Source organism: Ictalurus furcatus, chromosome 19 (genome assembly GCF_023375685.1).
Source record: "Ictalurus furcatus strain D&B chromosome 19, Billie_1.0, whole genome shotgun sequence".
In the NCBI taxonomy this organism is placed as follows: domain Eukaryota; kingdom Metazoa; phylum Chordata; class Actinopteri; order Siluriformes; family Ictaluridae; genus Ictalurus; species Ictalurus furcatus.
In genome coordinates this window covers 17,189,709-17,206,162 of record NC_071273.1, presented here as the reverse complement: position 1 = coordinate 17,206,162, position 16,454 = coordinate 17,189,709, and the positions used below count along the sequence as shown (strand labels likewise).

Sequence of the window (16,454 nt, the reverse complement as noted above, 5' to 3'; positions counted from 1 at the left end):
GCTAACAAGCTTACTTTACAGGATATCTGATTGATGAAATCATAAAATACTCCTAATTCTTGCAATGCATGTCTGTGAGTTCATATATAACCTCAAAGACATATCTACTCTTCTGAGATTTGCAGACAGATCCTACTCTCTACCCATGTCACGTAAATATGATATTGGATGTTTGATATTCAGCACATGAGTCAGAGTAATACATATTTTATGTTTTTCTTCTTATTATTTTACTTATTTGAATTCCAATATCTTTTGAACCCCATGGTATACAATTCTAAAACCAACTGTAAAGGGTGTATAGGATATTTTGGACATGCTAGAATAATTGGAACACCTGTACACCTGCTCATTTATGCAGGTATCCAATCAGCCAATCATGAGGCAGAAGCATAATGCATGAAATCATGCAGGTACAGGCCAAAAGTTATTGTACAGTTATTGTTCACATCATACATCAGAACGAAGGAAAAAGTGTGAATTCTGTGACTTTAACCATGGCATGATTGTAAGTACCAGATGGGCTGGTTTGAGTGTTTCAGAAACTGCTGATCTCTTGGCATTTTCACACACAACAGTCTGTAGAGTTTACACAGAATGGTGCGACAAACAATCAAGCAAACAAACAAACAAAAATAGTGAGTGACAGTTCTGTTGGTGGAAACTCCTTGTTGGTCAGAAGAAAATGGCCGGATTGGTTTGATCTGCCAGGAAGGATACAGTAACTAATATATTCACTCTTTCCAACCGTGATGAGCAGAAAAACATCTCAGCATGCACAAAACATCGAACCTTGAGGTAGATCTGCTACAATAGCAGAAGACCACATTGTGCACACGTGTTGTGCATTCTGAGATGCTTTTCTGCTCACCACATTTGTAAAGAGTGATTATCTGAGTTACAATATACTCCCTGTCAGCTCAAACCAGTCTGGTTATTCTCCTCTGATCTCTTTCATCAACAAGGATCTGTTTCAGCCTTCAGACCCTACGATGGTTTTTTGTTTGTTTTATGCACAAGATGTTTTTTTGTTTGTTTTATGCACCATTCTGTGTAAATTCTAGAGACTGTTGCGTGTGAAAATCCCAGGAGATCAGCAGTTTCTGAAATACTCAAACCAGCAACCAAGCCGTGGTTAAAAAAATAATAAAATTTAAAAAAATATATATAAGAGAGGTTGTGTATATAACAGGATAAGATGGATACCAAGTGGGGCTTTTACAGCTGGATGGAGGGAATAACCATGGTAAACAAGCTTCGCTTCCATTTTTGTACATCAAACTATAAATAGGAACTAATGTTGTAAATGTTGGACCACACACACCATAGGATTGGTCTGAGTAATCGTTTGAGCCAATCATATGGATTTGTGGCTTTACCGCATACCTAATCTGCATAGAACTGAGAAAATTGCAATTTAAATGTTGCTTGCTTAAGAAAAGCTAATACAAAATAAGTATTGAATTATGTCCAAAAGTTGTGCCTCATTATTGTCACCTAGTTGCACTCTTTACAGTTGGTTTTAACATTGTTTGTCAAACAGTTCAAACATGTTGCAATTCCAAAGGTAAAAATTTATTTTTTTATTCTACATTCAAAGTCCAGAAGTTGTGCATCATTACTGCCATCTAACTGCAACTTTTATATAGTACTCAAGTAAAGACTTATTGATTTCTTCATTTTCATCTTATGGCACTTTGAAGTCAGTCCCTAACTAGCATCACTGACCTTTTGGCGTGGATATGAAATATCTAATATCAAGCTAACTTCATATCATTAGCCAAGTCCAATAGGATGCTATATTGGAACTGAGCCAAATCCAACCTTTCTTCCCTCGACTTCACCGGGTGTAAACCCTCTCTGGTGTGTGTTCATGATCCCGATGGTCATTAGTGATGCGTGACTCGTGGTGTTTTTGATTTGCACTTGTATTGTGAGGCACTTTAATGAAACTATTGAGAATTTATTCATAGTAATTATGGAATGTCACACATGTGCTGTTAAAAGCATGAAATGCATCTATTACCGACACAACACTACTGACAGGGTAGTATGTAGCTGATCACTAGCTGCAGGCTAACGCTCCCTAACAAGAGCAGCTCAATCTTTCTTTATGTGAAAACCTCCTGTGTTAAGGCAAAACACTACAGGTGAATAGGATAGTTTTCTTTAAAAAGAAATAAATAAAAATCTTTGTGAGGTATGCTTACAGGTATTTTTGCATTGGCACATTTTCAGTAATGTACATTTACATATATAAATGTTGCATACTAATTAAAGCCTTATGTTTAGAACAAAAATATTTATTTCACAGTGGAGACATGTTCTTTTTACTGAAAGTTTGTTTAATCAAGAAAATACCATATTTATTATTTTTGAAAAATGTATTATTTTTTGTTGCCATTTTCAGTATAAATTCTAATATAAATTCAACAATAATCAGCGTTTTGGGAAATTCCTCTGCAATATCCTTCTAATTAGAGATAGCAGTGAACTTAAAATTATAAATGCCGGTCATGTAGAAACTGAGATCTTTGCTTCTGAATGTAGAATTTTTAACATTTTTATAAAAACAGTTTTAAAAATGTGATTTCATGTGTTTCCATTGTAGTCATTATGGTCTATAAGATTTATAAGGCCTTCTTCAAAGTTTCAGATAATGTGACCATGAGTGGATGAAAAACAGTGAATTAAACAAATAATCAATACATTTTAAGTGAATGTTGTATATACAATTTATCCAAAAAATATTTTTGAAAAATGACTGTTGTGGCCAAAATTGTCATTTCTACCTGTAGTGTCTTGCCTTAAGAATTCGAGTCAGTTAAGAAAAAGTCCTTAATTGACAGCAAGTATTTAACCAGTGCAAAATTGCAAAAGTTTAGTCAGAAGAGTGAAATGAAAACATTCAGAAAACCAATATGATGCTCAAAACACAGACCACGTTGGTCAAAATGGTAGACTATCTTTGCCTGCTAGTAAGTGCTTAACTGAAAGAACAAAATCATGCGTATTCCTTAAAAAAGTAGGTTGAGCACCTCTCTCTGATTAAGCATGGCAGGACAGTCTGTAATAGGATCACATGGTTTGTAAATGGATCCAAGCAATGAATTTAGACATGAAGTCTGTTCTCAGTGTCAGTGCATACCTCACATTTAGACTCACAGGTGCGAACTTGTGAAAATGTGTCGGTAATGGGTGCTATGCGATTAGTAGTTTATTTTCTATACTAAAAACCTATATAACATTTAATAGATATCATTGAACTAATGTGAAGTAGACATTGTCTCGCAGTTGTTGAGCAGTCAGACACATTGTCTGTTGATGTATTTAAATGCACTTGTGAAAAAGGTGTCAAATGTTAAGGACTTGGTGTATATTTCAAGTGAAAATTCTATGTTCTTTTTATTTAAAATGTCAGTGGAGGATATGTTATGGCCGGTAGTTGTGAAAGAAATACTGCATTAATTGTGTACAGTATGGGCTTGGGATGATTGCTAATACCATTGGTCATAACCACATACTTGTTAACACTTTGTGAATACCACAAAGTGAGGAAATATGTAGCCCATAGATCTCATACTCACATAAGATTGGCCTCGGCACAGTAGCTGTATCTCATTAGTCTCCATTCAGAGCTAGGCTACCTCTCTGCATGACCTCAACATGCTGACAACATACAACTTGAACTGAACATTTAGTTCAGTTCAAGTATTATAATAGGTCAGAGGCAGGAAATATAAGTAGGCCTGATCAAAGAAATGGAAAACCCCATGTTTTCTAGCTCTTTCCACAGAACTGGAATACACTGCTTTAAAAACCTGTTTGGTTAGTCTACAGGTTCAATTACATTTAGATAACAAGCATTTCAATGACAAGGAAGTGTATTAGCTGGTATCCACAAACAGTGGTGGAACCTTACTTAGAAAGAGCGGAAAGAATCTTAAAGAAAAGTTAAATATGCAGGCCGAAAGTGCATTATCAAAAATGGGATTTTTGTGCCTCACCGTGCAGTGTGAATATGTTTATAATACAAATGTATTCCATGTTTGAATATGTGTATATGAGAAAAATAACACGCATGTAAAATGCCGAATTATACTTGTGCGTACACCTTCAAATGTTATACAGAAGTCCCTCTCACAAGAGTCTTTATGGGTCTTTTTTTTTTTTGCACTATAAAATCCTGACATCACCTTGTTGTTAAATAAAATGGCGGAATTTTATTAGCTAATCTTAAACCTGGAATAAGGGGACAGGTCAACCATTTTATTTGACAGATATGTTTACAATAAATTTCACAAAAAAAAAAGCACACAACAAATACAACCAAAGAAGCAGTTTTTTTTAATTTGCAGTTATTAATAAAGTACTATTATAGTATTACATTCAAAACCCCATGTGATGGAGATCCATTAATCTGATTATACAAATCTACCTACGAGAAAACTGAGAAACAAATAATCTTCAGACATGTTTGTTTTTACACGAAAAGTTGTTTATAGTGCAATGCATGCAATGGTAAAGTAATCAGTATATCGTAAATTACAGCTTGTAGATTCCCTGTGATGAAAACCCATTTTAACCAAAAAGGTTATGTGCAATATTAAATGTAATACCTGTTTAAATGGAAATCAGTGGACAGATGTCCATATGTCTGTTAAAATGTCATTTAAAATGTTACAAGACTTTTTTCTTTTGCATTATCAAGCTCATGTAAGCACTACAAACAGCAGTTCACAGGTTTCAAATAATTGTCACTTGTTGTACCTAAGAAAACAATAAAACACATCTACACAATATGTGGGTTTCCACTGGTTTCCTGTTGACAACCTGAGAACAATGTTGTTGTTTTTCAAGCTGTGAATATGTGCGTACATGGCACTCATGTGTGTACTTGGCACTCTGCAATGGACTGGCAGCCCATTAAGCTGCATTCCTGCTTCACGCCAAGTGTTCATGGGATAGGCTACAGATGCTCCTCCACCCTGACTCCTCATGTTAATATCAGCTCTCCATTGTCTCTGTACAGAATCCAGACGAGATGGGACTGTTTAGGTATAGGGCTTCCTGCAATTTAGCCAGTGCAGCAAGAGAGGATGGAGGAGGCTCCTCCCTTACCACAGAGTCTCTTGAACTGTATCCTTGATCCGAAAATCTAGATTGTCTCTTTCCTGAGGCCTCTTCCACCTGATTCTCATCAATCTCCATTGGCTGGGATGAGTGCATATCCCAAGATGTCTGGAACTGATCATCCACTGAAGGTGGAGGAGCTGTAATATCAACGGATACCAGGGAGACCTGGAGGTTCAGTAGTTTCCTCAGGGCCTCCTCTTTATCAATGGCAGGGGAGTCTTCTGTAGGTGGCCAGCTGTTCACATGTACCTCGTTCCTACTTGATGGTAAAGGTTCCCGTAGTACAGGTTCAACTAAAAGGCAGGGATGGTTCTCCGAATCTGCATGGCACACCCCAGCTTTGTGGATACCAAGTGGGGCTTCCATAACTTCCACTGGACAGAGGGAATATTCCTGGCATGCTGGTTGGATATCTAGAACAGAAGGTTCCTCATATTCCCGGTTAAGATGTGGTATTTCAGTGGACCATACACTATGGGTCTGGTCCATAGGGTGTATCTCCACCTCACACTTGCATACAGATGGTCCGATGTTGAGCACAGGCTCACACTTATGAACCGGTGTGGGACTCCCGTTAAGAAAAGGTCTGCTCTCATCTACCAGAACCTCATCTTCACTGGCTAAGCACTCCTTTTCAAACCAGTCCGGATTCTCTAACTGGTAAGCCTGGAAGGTTTCAATGGCGTCCCTCAAAGCTTTGCCTGATGGGCAGTTGATATAGTCATCGATGCCAATGCCCTTAATTGTGTGCACCTTCCCCTTCTGATACTTCTCCAGATCCAGGATCCGGAAGAAGAGCTCTTCAAAGTGCTTCATTAGCTTGTATTTGACCGCCACGTCAAACATGGAGGGCACATCATATTCGTTACTGATATCCTCAAAATATGCTACCAAGTACTTGCCATAAGAGGCGGGCCGCTGCATGTCGGGTGTAATGAGCTGCAGGGCGAGTGTCAGCATGTCCCCCATTGGTGAGCAAACATCCTCACGTAAGAGGATTCGAGGTTCGCCACACATAGCCCCCCACTTGGCCTGCACTCCTCGTGAGCAAAGGACCAGCACTTTGTCAGAGGATTGCTCTATACGACGCTTCTGTAATTCTGTCCATTGCAAGCGGCCCATGGCTCCAATAGAGGCCGTGTCCAGGAGGTCCAAGTAAACCTCCGTACCGCATTTGGCCCTCAGGAAGGCACAGAGCTTCAGCACTATATCAGTGTATTTTGGGTGGTCTCTTGAGTAGATGATCAGCACGGAACACTCAGCATTTGGAAGATTATCTAAAGTGGGGAGCTCATTCAGGGGTTTTTCTGTACCTGTAATCCAAAGTATAATATTGACTGAATAATCATGTCTGTCAGTGATTTTTTTTTTAATTTTATGAATAGGTAGCATATTTTGCTCACAGTAAGCACATTTCTGAAAGCTACCAAGAGTCATTTGAACCGCTATATTTGAAATAAAAATATTATTTCATATTTCTTACCCTTCTTCTGCTTCCTGCAGCGCAAACAAATGGCACAGATGGCACAAAGGACGCAGAGTAGGACAAACAACCCAGTAAAAACCTTCCACAAATGATCTGCACCTGCGAGTGGCTTAGGTGGATCTGTTTAGAAAAATTAACATAACCAATAACATTCAATTGCTCATTCTAGCAGTCACACAAAAATAAGAATACAGAAAACTGGATGACTGTATAAGTTTCATACCTGGACATATATTAAAATTCTTTTGCTTCCGTAAGCAGTCATTTCCACACTTAAAGAAGGGCTGGATCTACACATGGAATACATAAAAAAAAAAAAAAAAATTTGTTTAACAAATAACAATTATTATATGTATATTAATGCTTATATGAAATATGAAATTGTATATAATAATTGGAGGTATACAGTTTATATACAGGTATACAGTACTGCAAATCTATTGCAAAAATACCTCCACAGTGAAACTGCAGCATGTGTGTGGCCAAGCTTCAAGGTCAAACGTGAGATTTAGGGATGACCTGTTTTCCTGCGCATAAGAAAAGATGCACTGAAAATGCTATAAAAATTATTTTGTATCCATGCGTGGAAGATGTGCATCACTTTACTGCTTTCTGCATTATAACTCATTCTTAGCTCATCCAAAGTACAAGAATGCCAAAATATGTAGTGATAATATCATAGCAGTTTGTGAAATGTCTAAATTAGTTCCTTACCTTACTGAGATTTTGGGTTTCTTTGTGTTCTTTGCACTTCAAATGGACTTTATAACTTTCAGAATGCTCATCAGTGTCAAAGGTAACAAAAAGTGTCCTGTTCTGAGGTCCTGACTTCACCATGGAAATACTGGGATTCCAGTTTTCTCCTGTGTCACAAGGAGATCAGTGAATATTACATTCGTAGGCAGTGATGCGTGGAAATGATGTGTAACAAAGCAGTGTGCTAAAAAAATAACGACGGTACACATGCATGTTAGTCTTTGTTTTCCTAAGGCAAATAAAGTCAGATGTTCACTCACCTCTTTCAATACAGATTCGAGTCGACTGCATAGCAGGACCTTTACAACCTGTTGTAACAGATACAAATTTATAACAGCATTCTGAACTATATAAGAGACTTTGGGTGAGACTTTCAGCAAGTGCACGTTCAGGAGGACGTGACAAAATGCACGAAACCTTGCACGTGAAAAATCTTTTGGCAGTAGTGGTAAAGTCTGGTAGTAGTTCAAATATGGACAGACTGGTATGGTACATTTTCCAGCCAGGTCTAAGACATCAGTCAAAACTGATTTCTTCAGATTTATGGCCAGCTGACAGAGTTTGTGGCACACAGCAGTATTGGTGACACTACCAGTGTCAAAAGTCACATCCTCTTAAACGTACACCGCACATCAAAAAGTCCCACTAAAAGTGAAAATGCACTTGCAAACACAGCTTTTTCAGTGGTAGACTGAATCATAGTTGTGTCATGATTTGTCCAGTGTTGTTTATTGATAATCACAAATACACAAATTTAATTACTTTCAAAATTGTTAATTTTTAATTATCATGTGACTTGGAATAAAAGTCTGTACTATGCAGTGAAGTGATGACCAGTCTTAATCTTGGTTAAACCTTTAAACATTTACTTGCATTAACTTACCCGAGACTTGGATAGTTTTGTTGATGTAGTAACTGGTGTAGGCTAAGTTGGGCTTGGGGAGGTTGGAGACTGACACCAAATATGTCTCACCTGGATCAACAACCACTTTGTCCAGAGAAAAAGACCACTGCAATTCAAAATACGACATCAGAGATTTAATAATAATAATAATAATAATGATAGAAAGATGTTGAGGTATAAATAGTGGTTTTATGTCTCACCTGTTCACCAGAAGGATTTCTCATTGTAGTAATCTTATTGTGAAATATGTAATGGACACAGAAGTGTTCACCGCTGCCCTGCTTTGTCACTTGAAACTCGGTTCCAGTCAAATGTATAATGCTCCCTGCAAGAAACATATACTTTATACATGGATAGTTCTCCTTCAAAATCCAGCAAAAAATGATAAAAGTATGCAAATTAGACAAAGTTGTTGTCTTTCATGGCCTACTTTTTTTTCCCTTTCTTTTTTACACAATACCTCAATCTTTGCATGAAAGATCTAGTTTGTGAGCTGAACACTTCTACATGTTTCCTGAATTTTGTTTTTAATATATCCATCCATCCATCCATCCATCCATCTTCTACCACTTACTCCTTCTTCAGGGTCATGGGGAAACCAGGAAGCATCGGGCACAAGGCGGGGTACACCCTGGACAGAGTGCCAGTCCATCGCAGGGCACAATCACACACTCACATACCCATTCATACACTACGGACACTTTAGACTCGCCAATCAGCCTACCATGCATGTCTTTGGACTGGGGGAGGAAACCCCCGCAGCACGGGGAGAACATGCAAACTACGCACACACATGGCCCCGGCAGGACTCGAACCCCGGACCCTGGAGGTGTGAGGTGAACGTGCTAACCACTAAGCCACCGTGCGCCCCGTTTTTAATATATTAACATCTTTAATGTTGACATCATCACTAATCATAATCAATAATCAGAAATAATCATATACATCTATTCGCTTCCTATAATGATATTGTCTATAATTAACAGGTTATGCAGATATTCATTTTGACATAACTCGTGTTTCTTCAACTTTGGCTTAGTGTTAAAGAAATACAGGAGTGCATATAGGTCAGCAGGAAACACATTATAGAATACCCATGTCTCAATGTCTCATAGCGTGGTGACTTCACATACTAACCATCATCCCTTGCTTTCCATTCGGCCACGATTACAGGCACCAAGTCTCTGTTCTCATCCGTTCTGACGTCTACATGAACCTTCAGATCCACTGGACTGGTCGGAGTGAAAAGCTGCGGTTTCATCCATTCTTTATACATACAGTTATCTGGGGAAACAGTAATAAACTCAGATTTTGAACTCAAAAGATAAAGTGCTATAGGATTATTAATACTTGAATTTCATATGACAGTTTTGAATGTGTGGGAACATTTATACATTATTAAATTAATAACTCAATACTACTACTACATATAATAATAATAATAATAATAATAATAATTATTATTATAATAAGAGCCAAAAGGTTCTTTTGGAAGGTCCACACAAGGATAGTAAGACAATTGTGTGTGTGTGTACACAGAAAACACTCACTTATTTGAATATCACATGGCACCTTTAAAGAAAAGAACAAAAGGAAACAATCATTTTAAGGAAAGTGAGCAATATTATATGGGCTAAATGTGTACTTTCTGTACTGTAAGTCATCTGATGTGTAATAAACAGTATTAATATGAGTAACATGCTTCATACAACTATGTTCTCCAACAGTACTTGCCAACATTGTGTCATTTAAGGTGTTTTGCTATTACTCATGATTATATAGAAGAAGAAGAAAAAAAACCCTTTAGAACGTCAGAGATGTTAAGATCACGTCTAAAAACACAGGAAATTAATTGAGGCCATATGAATACAGAATTTTGTTTTTGTATTTAGTAAAACAAAGAAAAAAGCAAACAAACAAACAAACAAATAGAATTTTGATATTGTTTTACACAAAGGGTCATCAGAAACTAAAAAAAAACCTCAACCTGAAATCTTGAAGCTTAGTTTTGAAAGGAATTATGAAATTGTAAAGATTTTTTACTAAACTATATGATCTACTCACCATTTGGTTGCAGGTCAGAGAGGAGCTGTTTGCGATGTTTAGACATGACACCTCAGACAGAGAGAGGACAAACACAGCAGCTGTTAAACACCTGAAAGCCATACTGCTCTCATGGTACAACAATAATCCCTGAATTATTATCTCAAGACTGTTTTCAGCTTCTGTTCTCAAACTGTTTTTCGTGCAGCGGAACAAGGTGCGGTGTCAAAGTAGGCGAGACAAATGAGCTGAACTTCCTGGAGTGTATATAAATGGGACTCGATGAAAAAAACAACACCTGCCTTTACTGGAAAGACCTGCCTCCGTTTTCTTAGAAGAGGTGAAAACGGAAGTAGGAAATGTTTTTACCTGCCCAACTATTTTCTTTATAATTTTCACTACTTTAAGGAGCTATTTTGTAAGTTTATTATTATTAATATAAACACTTGTTATTTGAAGTCTGAGTGTTAGTGTGTCTTTCAAAGCGAAACAGGATCACCTGTGAGTCGGAATGCAGGATGTACGAGTCACTGGATGATTTCCAAACCACTCCCTGCTCCATATATAGGTGCCCTACAAAGGCTACGCAACAACAGACCGCGTACCCTACAGAGTGCACTACACGTTCAATACGGAGCCGTTTAGAATCCGGCCGCTAATCGCTACTATTTTTAGAATCTTTGATTTTTTTTTAAACCGTCCACAAGATGGCAGCATTTCCCTTACAGACGTTTCTCTATTTTTATGGTGTGTTTTAAGCACTTATCCCACATGAAATATGATAGTATAGATCCTAATTTTATTCAATAATTCGCTTAAAAAAGGAGCGCCTATATGATATTATAAATATATTTTTAAAGAAATCATTAAAATGCCATAATGCCCTTATGCAATTAGCATGGATGCTAGTTAACCACATTTAGTGTATTTGCTAATTCTATGCTAAAAACTCAACACGGTTACTTTCAGCCCTGTCAGTCATTTAAGAGTAAAATGCAACCTGTCAGCAAAAAATCCATGTAAAATGATGGACTGTTGCCTGAGATAGGGGTTAAATAAAGATTTAAATGCACGTTTCTTAGCTTTAGTTTGATGAAAGCATGTGTTGTTAGCAACAAGCTAGCCAGCTAACATTAATGACAGGTTTATGGTGTATTTGCTTTCTCAAAACAAAATGGTTCGTGTTATAGATTTAACCAAATATGTGTATGTGTTGATTGATATAAAGTAAATACTACTAAAAACTCATTTAAAGTAGAGAAGTTTACTGTTGATGGTCTGAGCAGCCATGTAGCTTTGACGTCATGTGCTGAACCTGGGGTTCAGGAGACCATGGTTGAGTTTTCTTCTATTTTGATTCTTTGATTACTTTCATTTATGTTTCTAGTCGGAGAATGGATATTCCGCAAGCTAGGCTGTATGTATAAACACCCAGTCATATGTAGATTGTAAATTTATAAATGGGTACATCAAGGAATCATTCACCCACATATTGTTGTCACATCCATTACAGTTCATATTTGTTTATATCAAATGCTTGATGCTGTCTTTCAAAAATCATGATTTCGAAAAATATTCCAGATGTTATACAGTGACTTGTTTGAGTGTGAGTAATGTGGTGAGTAAAAATAAAATGTCTTAAAGGTAAAATGGTTGCATATTAATCGTTATAAAATAATATATGGTATCTAATTGCATAGAAGATTTGTTTTGTAATCAAAATCTGAACTACTTTCATTACCCATTTCCTACATTACCCACAATGCCCTGCTGAAAAAAACAATAGAAACCCTCATAGAATTTTTAATGATTTTAATGGTTATAATGGGAATTGTATTGGTTTTAATAACATCTGTAATAGCCCCTGTGGGTCTCTACTGGTAATTTGTTGCCTTCTACTGGTGGCATGTTATACCTAGTGGATACCATTAAGGACCAATAATGATAATGGTAATGTTTGTAATTGTTAGCTGATGGTTTGTAATGGTATTTGTAGTAGAAACCATTAGAATTTCTGTGATGGTTTATATTGTTTTTTCAGCAGGGTGCTGTTTAACTACCTGCCAATAGTGGTTCTGTGGGATTTAGCTCTTGCTTCATCTCTGCCTGCAATGCAATAGAGCTTTAGTTTTGCTCTTTTGTTTTTAGGAGCTAACAGCACAAAAAAAAAAAAGAGACAGTTATTACTTGTGTTTGAGAGTGTTGAATTTTTTTTCTTCTATTAAATGATGTTGTAACTGCACTAGTAATGGCCCCTGTGACAGCAGCATGTGAGACAAGTGCTAACTTTCATGGTTATAATCAAAATACAACACCAACCAACAGATTAGCACATGATTCACGAAACACATCACGAATATTTCAATATAATATGTATAAATGAATGAAACCCTCAAGTAAAGTATAAAGTAAATGTGTTTTGTTACTTCCCAGAAACGACTACACTGTAATTCTAACCCATTTTGCCCAAGCAGGGGCTCCTCATTGTCGGTCTACAGGGCTGCAGCTGTAACGGCAATGTAAAACCATTAAATCACATTTCATTCAACAGTCCCACACAGGATTAATGGCATATATCATATACAGTGTGCTCAGAACTGTCTCACTCTCTGTACATCTCCACATGGATTCTGAAAGAACTGAAAGAACTAATGAACTGAAACAGCACAGAGCACTCAAGCATGTGTGAGAACAGTAATAGTCGTGGGTCACTTATGTGCAGCTCGCTGAGATCAAACCCAAGTCTATGAGGGTAAAACCACCTCACAGGCCTGATATCAAAACGCAGAGATTAGCCGTGTGATCAGGATCAGGGCTACCCACACCCAGCACAGGTGTTCACTCTCATGTTCACTCTCATGTTTTTATACACTAGACAATAGAGGGATTGAGGGGTCTGAAATATTGCATCCTCTGTTTAAAGTGAATTGTTTGGACGCGATTCGGACAGGGTGTGGAAAGATAGAGGAAGATAGTGTTAATGATAAAATCAAAGAACTACTCAGAGATCAGATCTGTCAAATCCAGCTGCAACAGCTCCATGTTTTAGTGTTCTTCATGCCACTTGGTGTGACACATTTACAGTGCTAAAACAACAGCAATAACTAAATCAAGCTAGATTGCCAGTTAAATATTATCACTAACAAGCTGACTACAGTATTTATCATTAACAACAGATTAGTTGGATGGTGTGTTGTCACAGCAGTTGCATCCTCACAGCTCCAGGACTCAATCCTTAGCTCGAGTTATTGTCTGTTAGGAGTTTCTCTGCATGTTCTCCCTATGTATGTGTGGATTACCTCTGGGTTCTCTGGTTTCCTCGCACCTCCCAAAACATGCTAGTCATGTCTAAATTGCCCCTAGGTATAAATGAGTGTGGAATGTAAGTGTGCTTGGTGTGTGTCCTGTGATTGACTGGTGTCCCATCCTTGGGGAATGAATGAACAGGTTAGTTAACATCACTTTATTTGTCACACACATCACTTTCATTATCTGTCTATATACTGTATAATGTCTAAAGCATGTGGTCAAATTTTGTATAAGCATTCCATATTATATTCAACCCCTTTCTTTTTATTCATGTTATCGTTTAGCAGGTTGTGCAATGGTCTTGTAAGTGATCATTTTATTTCACCTACAACTGAAATCTGATAGCTAAAAAATGTTGTTTTGGGCTTTGGAAAATAAGTAGCAAGGAAGAACTACTATTGGCTATGATGAGCAAATGTGCCTTGATAAAAGACCAAACAGACTAGGAAATCTCTCTGGATCAATTTTTCAGCTATTTGCACATATGTAGCACATTTTGTAACAAAGTCTGGAACTGTGTGGATATATTAAGCCCTACTGTGTGGTTTCTTTTCCTCTCAGTAAGACACTCAAAAGCATGAAGTGCCTTTGAATGGGATTTCTCATATATAAAATATATTCAGTTTGACAGAGTAACACAGAGGAAGGTTTTCTGTACCCAATTTATAGGGTTTATATAGTAAGACTTTCAGATTAGGACTGGTGTGCTGGGATCTTATCAGCGTTTATGACTCAAACAGTATGTGACAGTGACTTATGTTTTTTTTTTGTGTCTTGTTCCTGGAATAAAGATAGGCATCAGTGAAGAATGTTTGTGTGAATTGATCCTGAAGTCAAGGTGATAGAATCTCTAGGGAGTGAACTGATCCATATGCCATAGTAAAGAAGTGTAGATTATAGAATTTATAGATTATAAACAACTGTCTTAAAGGAATAATGTGTTTCAGTAGTCTTTTTATGAACAGAGTGAGTAATTATGAATGGTGTGTGCGTGTAGGCGAGGTGGCATGTGCTGGTGGGTGGAGAGTGCCATTATCCCCAATTAGAGCTTGCTTCACAAAATGTCTGTTTTTACAGAGATCTGGTTTAAAGTCTGTATTTAACAGAGCACATCAGAGCATATCATGCAAAAACAATAACTTTAAATGCGAAATCCTACAGTATCTTTGCACTTTATACATGGAGGCTTGTTAACAAAAACATCATACACAAAAATTATGACATGGTGGACAAATCATATTTATGGGATAACCTAGCTGATGGGGGAAGTGAAATTTCCAATGCTTGCCCAGTCCCATGTTTTGGTTGCCCTGAAACTGATTAGGATAAAAGGTGGCAGCTAACATAGTGTCTTTTGGCAAACTAGCTAGTTCGCATTAATACAGACTTTATTCTGCTGTGTTTCATGAGAGGTTTCCATGTGCAAGCTTGTACGTTATTCTGAAAATATTCTGAAAAGTCTGTTATCATCATGCATGTTAATCCATCCATCCATTTTCTTTATCACACATCCTACTCAGGGTCGCGGGGGGGATGGAGCCTATCCCAGGGAACTCGGGGTACAAGATGGGAGACACCCTGTATAGGGTGACAACCCATCACAGGGCATAATCGCACCCACACTCACACACACATTCACACACTACAGACAATTTAGAAATGCCAATCAGCCTACAACGCATGTCTGTGGACTGGAGGAGGAAACCGGTGTACCTGGAGGAATCCCTCGAAGCACAGGGCCATGCATGTTAATCCACCTAGTAAAATCATTCTATCGTTATCCAGATTGCACCTTGGCTGATGTGTGTAGTGCAGCAGGTGGTTGGATTTGGAAGCATGCACTATACTTAAAGCATTGAAGTACATTAAGTTTAAACACAGCCATAATAACAAATGCAAATTTTTGAGTTACTTTTTTTGGGGGTTTTTTTAACGTTTTTTTTTTTCTCTTTACATTTACATTTACAGCATCATATCCTTATCCAGAGCAATTTACAGAAGTGCTTTGTAATTTTCATCAAAAACATACTAGTATAAATAGGTCAGGAAATAACAATACCATGAAGCTAAACCTCTGATCGTGAGGTGTTAGTATAGCACATTTTCAGGTTGTGGAACCAACTTGTCTACCTGGCAACTATGAATTAAAAGATTCATAGATTCAAATTAAAATTTTATTAGTCACATACACAACCATACACAATATGACGTGCAGTGAATTTTTTTTTGAGTGTCCGTGACATAGAAATAGAATTTACATAAACCAGAATTTACTTCTATACAGGAAGGAAAATATAAAATATGAAAATATGATATAACAAAACTCTAACAAAGATACCTGGGCTGCTGATTTGTGGACCCCTGTTACTTACATCTGAACTTTATGAGACACTTGGTTTTACTTCTCATTTTGAGAACAATAGTCAATCAATAGTGTCTGTTCAAATATGGCCTCTTCAATGACTAATGCTATCTGTATTCATCTCACAGCTTTCCCAAAGCACTTCTGCTGACACTCCACCCTGTAAAATAAACATTCTGCCAGTCTAGTACTCTCCTGACTTTGCATTAATGAATACACACATTTAAAACACATTAATTAACTTGTCATTAATGAATTAAATGACTGACTTATTATTAAAAAAGTGCCAGTAATTGTGTATCACTGTGATCATATTGGAGACACTAGAAGGACATTTCTCTACACCAATGCTTCTCAAAGTTGGGTGTGTGAAGCATAGCCAGGAGGTCTACTCTTTGTACTTGTGGAAATCACAACTCACCATTATCAATGTTATTTTATTAATTATTGAGCCTTCA

At 37.3% G+C, this 16,454-nt stretch overlaps 1 protein-coding gene across 1 annotated transcript; it reads right to left on the bottom strand.

The window, feature by feature from the left end:
• Nucleotides 1-4,476: 4,476 nt before the first annotated feature.
• Nucleotides 4,477-11,284, bottom strand: il17ra1a (interleukin 17 receptor A1a). Its single transcript, XM_053650703.1, has 11 exons — nucleotides 10,347-11,284; nucleotides 9,833-9,854; nucleotides 9,420-9,566; nucleotides 8,483-8,607; nucleotides 8,262-8,388; nucleotides 7,639-7,686; nucleotides 7,337-7,485; nucleotides 7,075-7,149; nucleotides 6,846-6,912; nucleotides 6,620-6,742; nucleotides 4,477-6,449 (listed from the first exon to the last, which is right to left on the bottom strand). Exons 1-11 carry the CDS (start codon nucleotides 10,446-10,448, stop codon nucleotides 5,008-5,010), a joined length of 2,427 nt encoding a protein of 808 aa, XP_053506678.1. The 5' UTR covers nucleotides 10,449-11,284; the 3' UTR covers nucleotides 4,477-5,007.
• Nucleotides 11,285-16,454: the final 5,170 nt, after the last annotated feature.

Coding starts and splice junctions, on each gene's coding strand:
- il17ra1a (XM_053650703.1), bottom strand. CDS start 10,448: ATGGCTTTCAGGTGTTTAACAGCTGCTGTGTTTGTCCTCTCTCTGTCT. Junction 7,150..7,336: donor AAACCCAAAATCTCAGTAAG/GTAAGGAACTAA, acceptor TCTTATGCGCAG/GAAAACAGGTCATCCCTAAA. Junction 6,743..6,845: donor GAATTTTAATATATGTCCAG/GTATGAAACTTA, acceptor TTTTCTAAACAG/ATCCACCTAAGCCACTCGCA.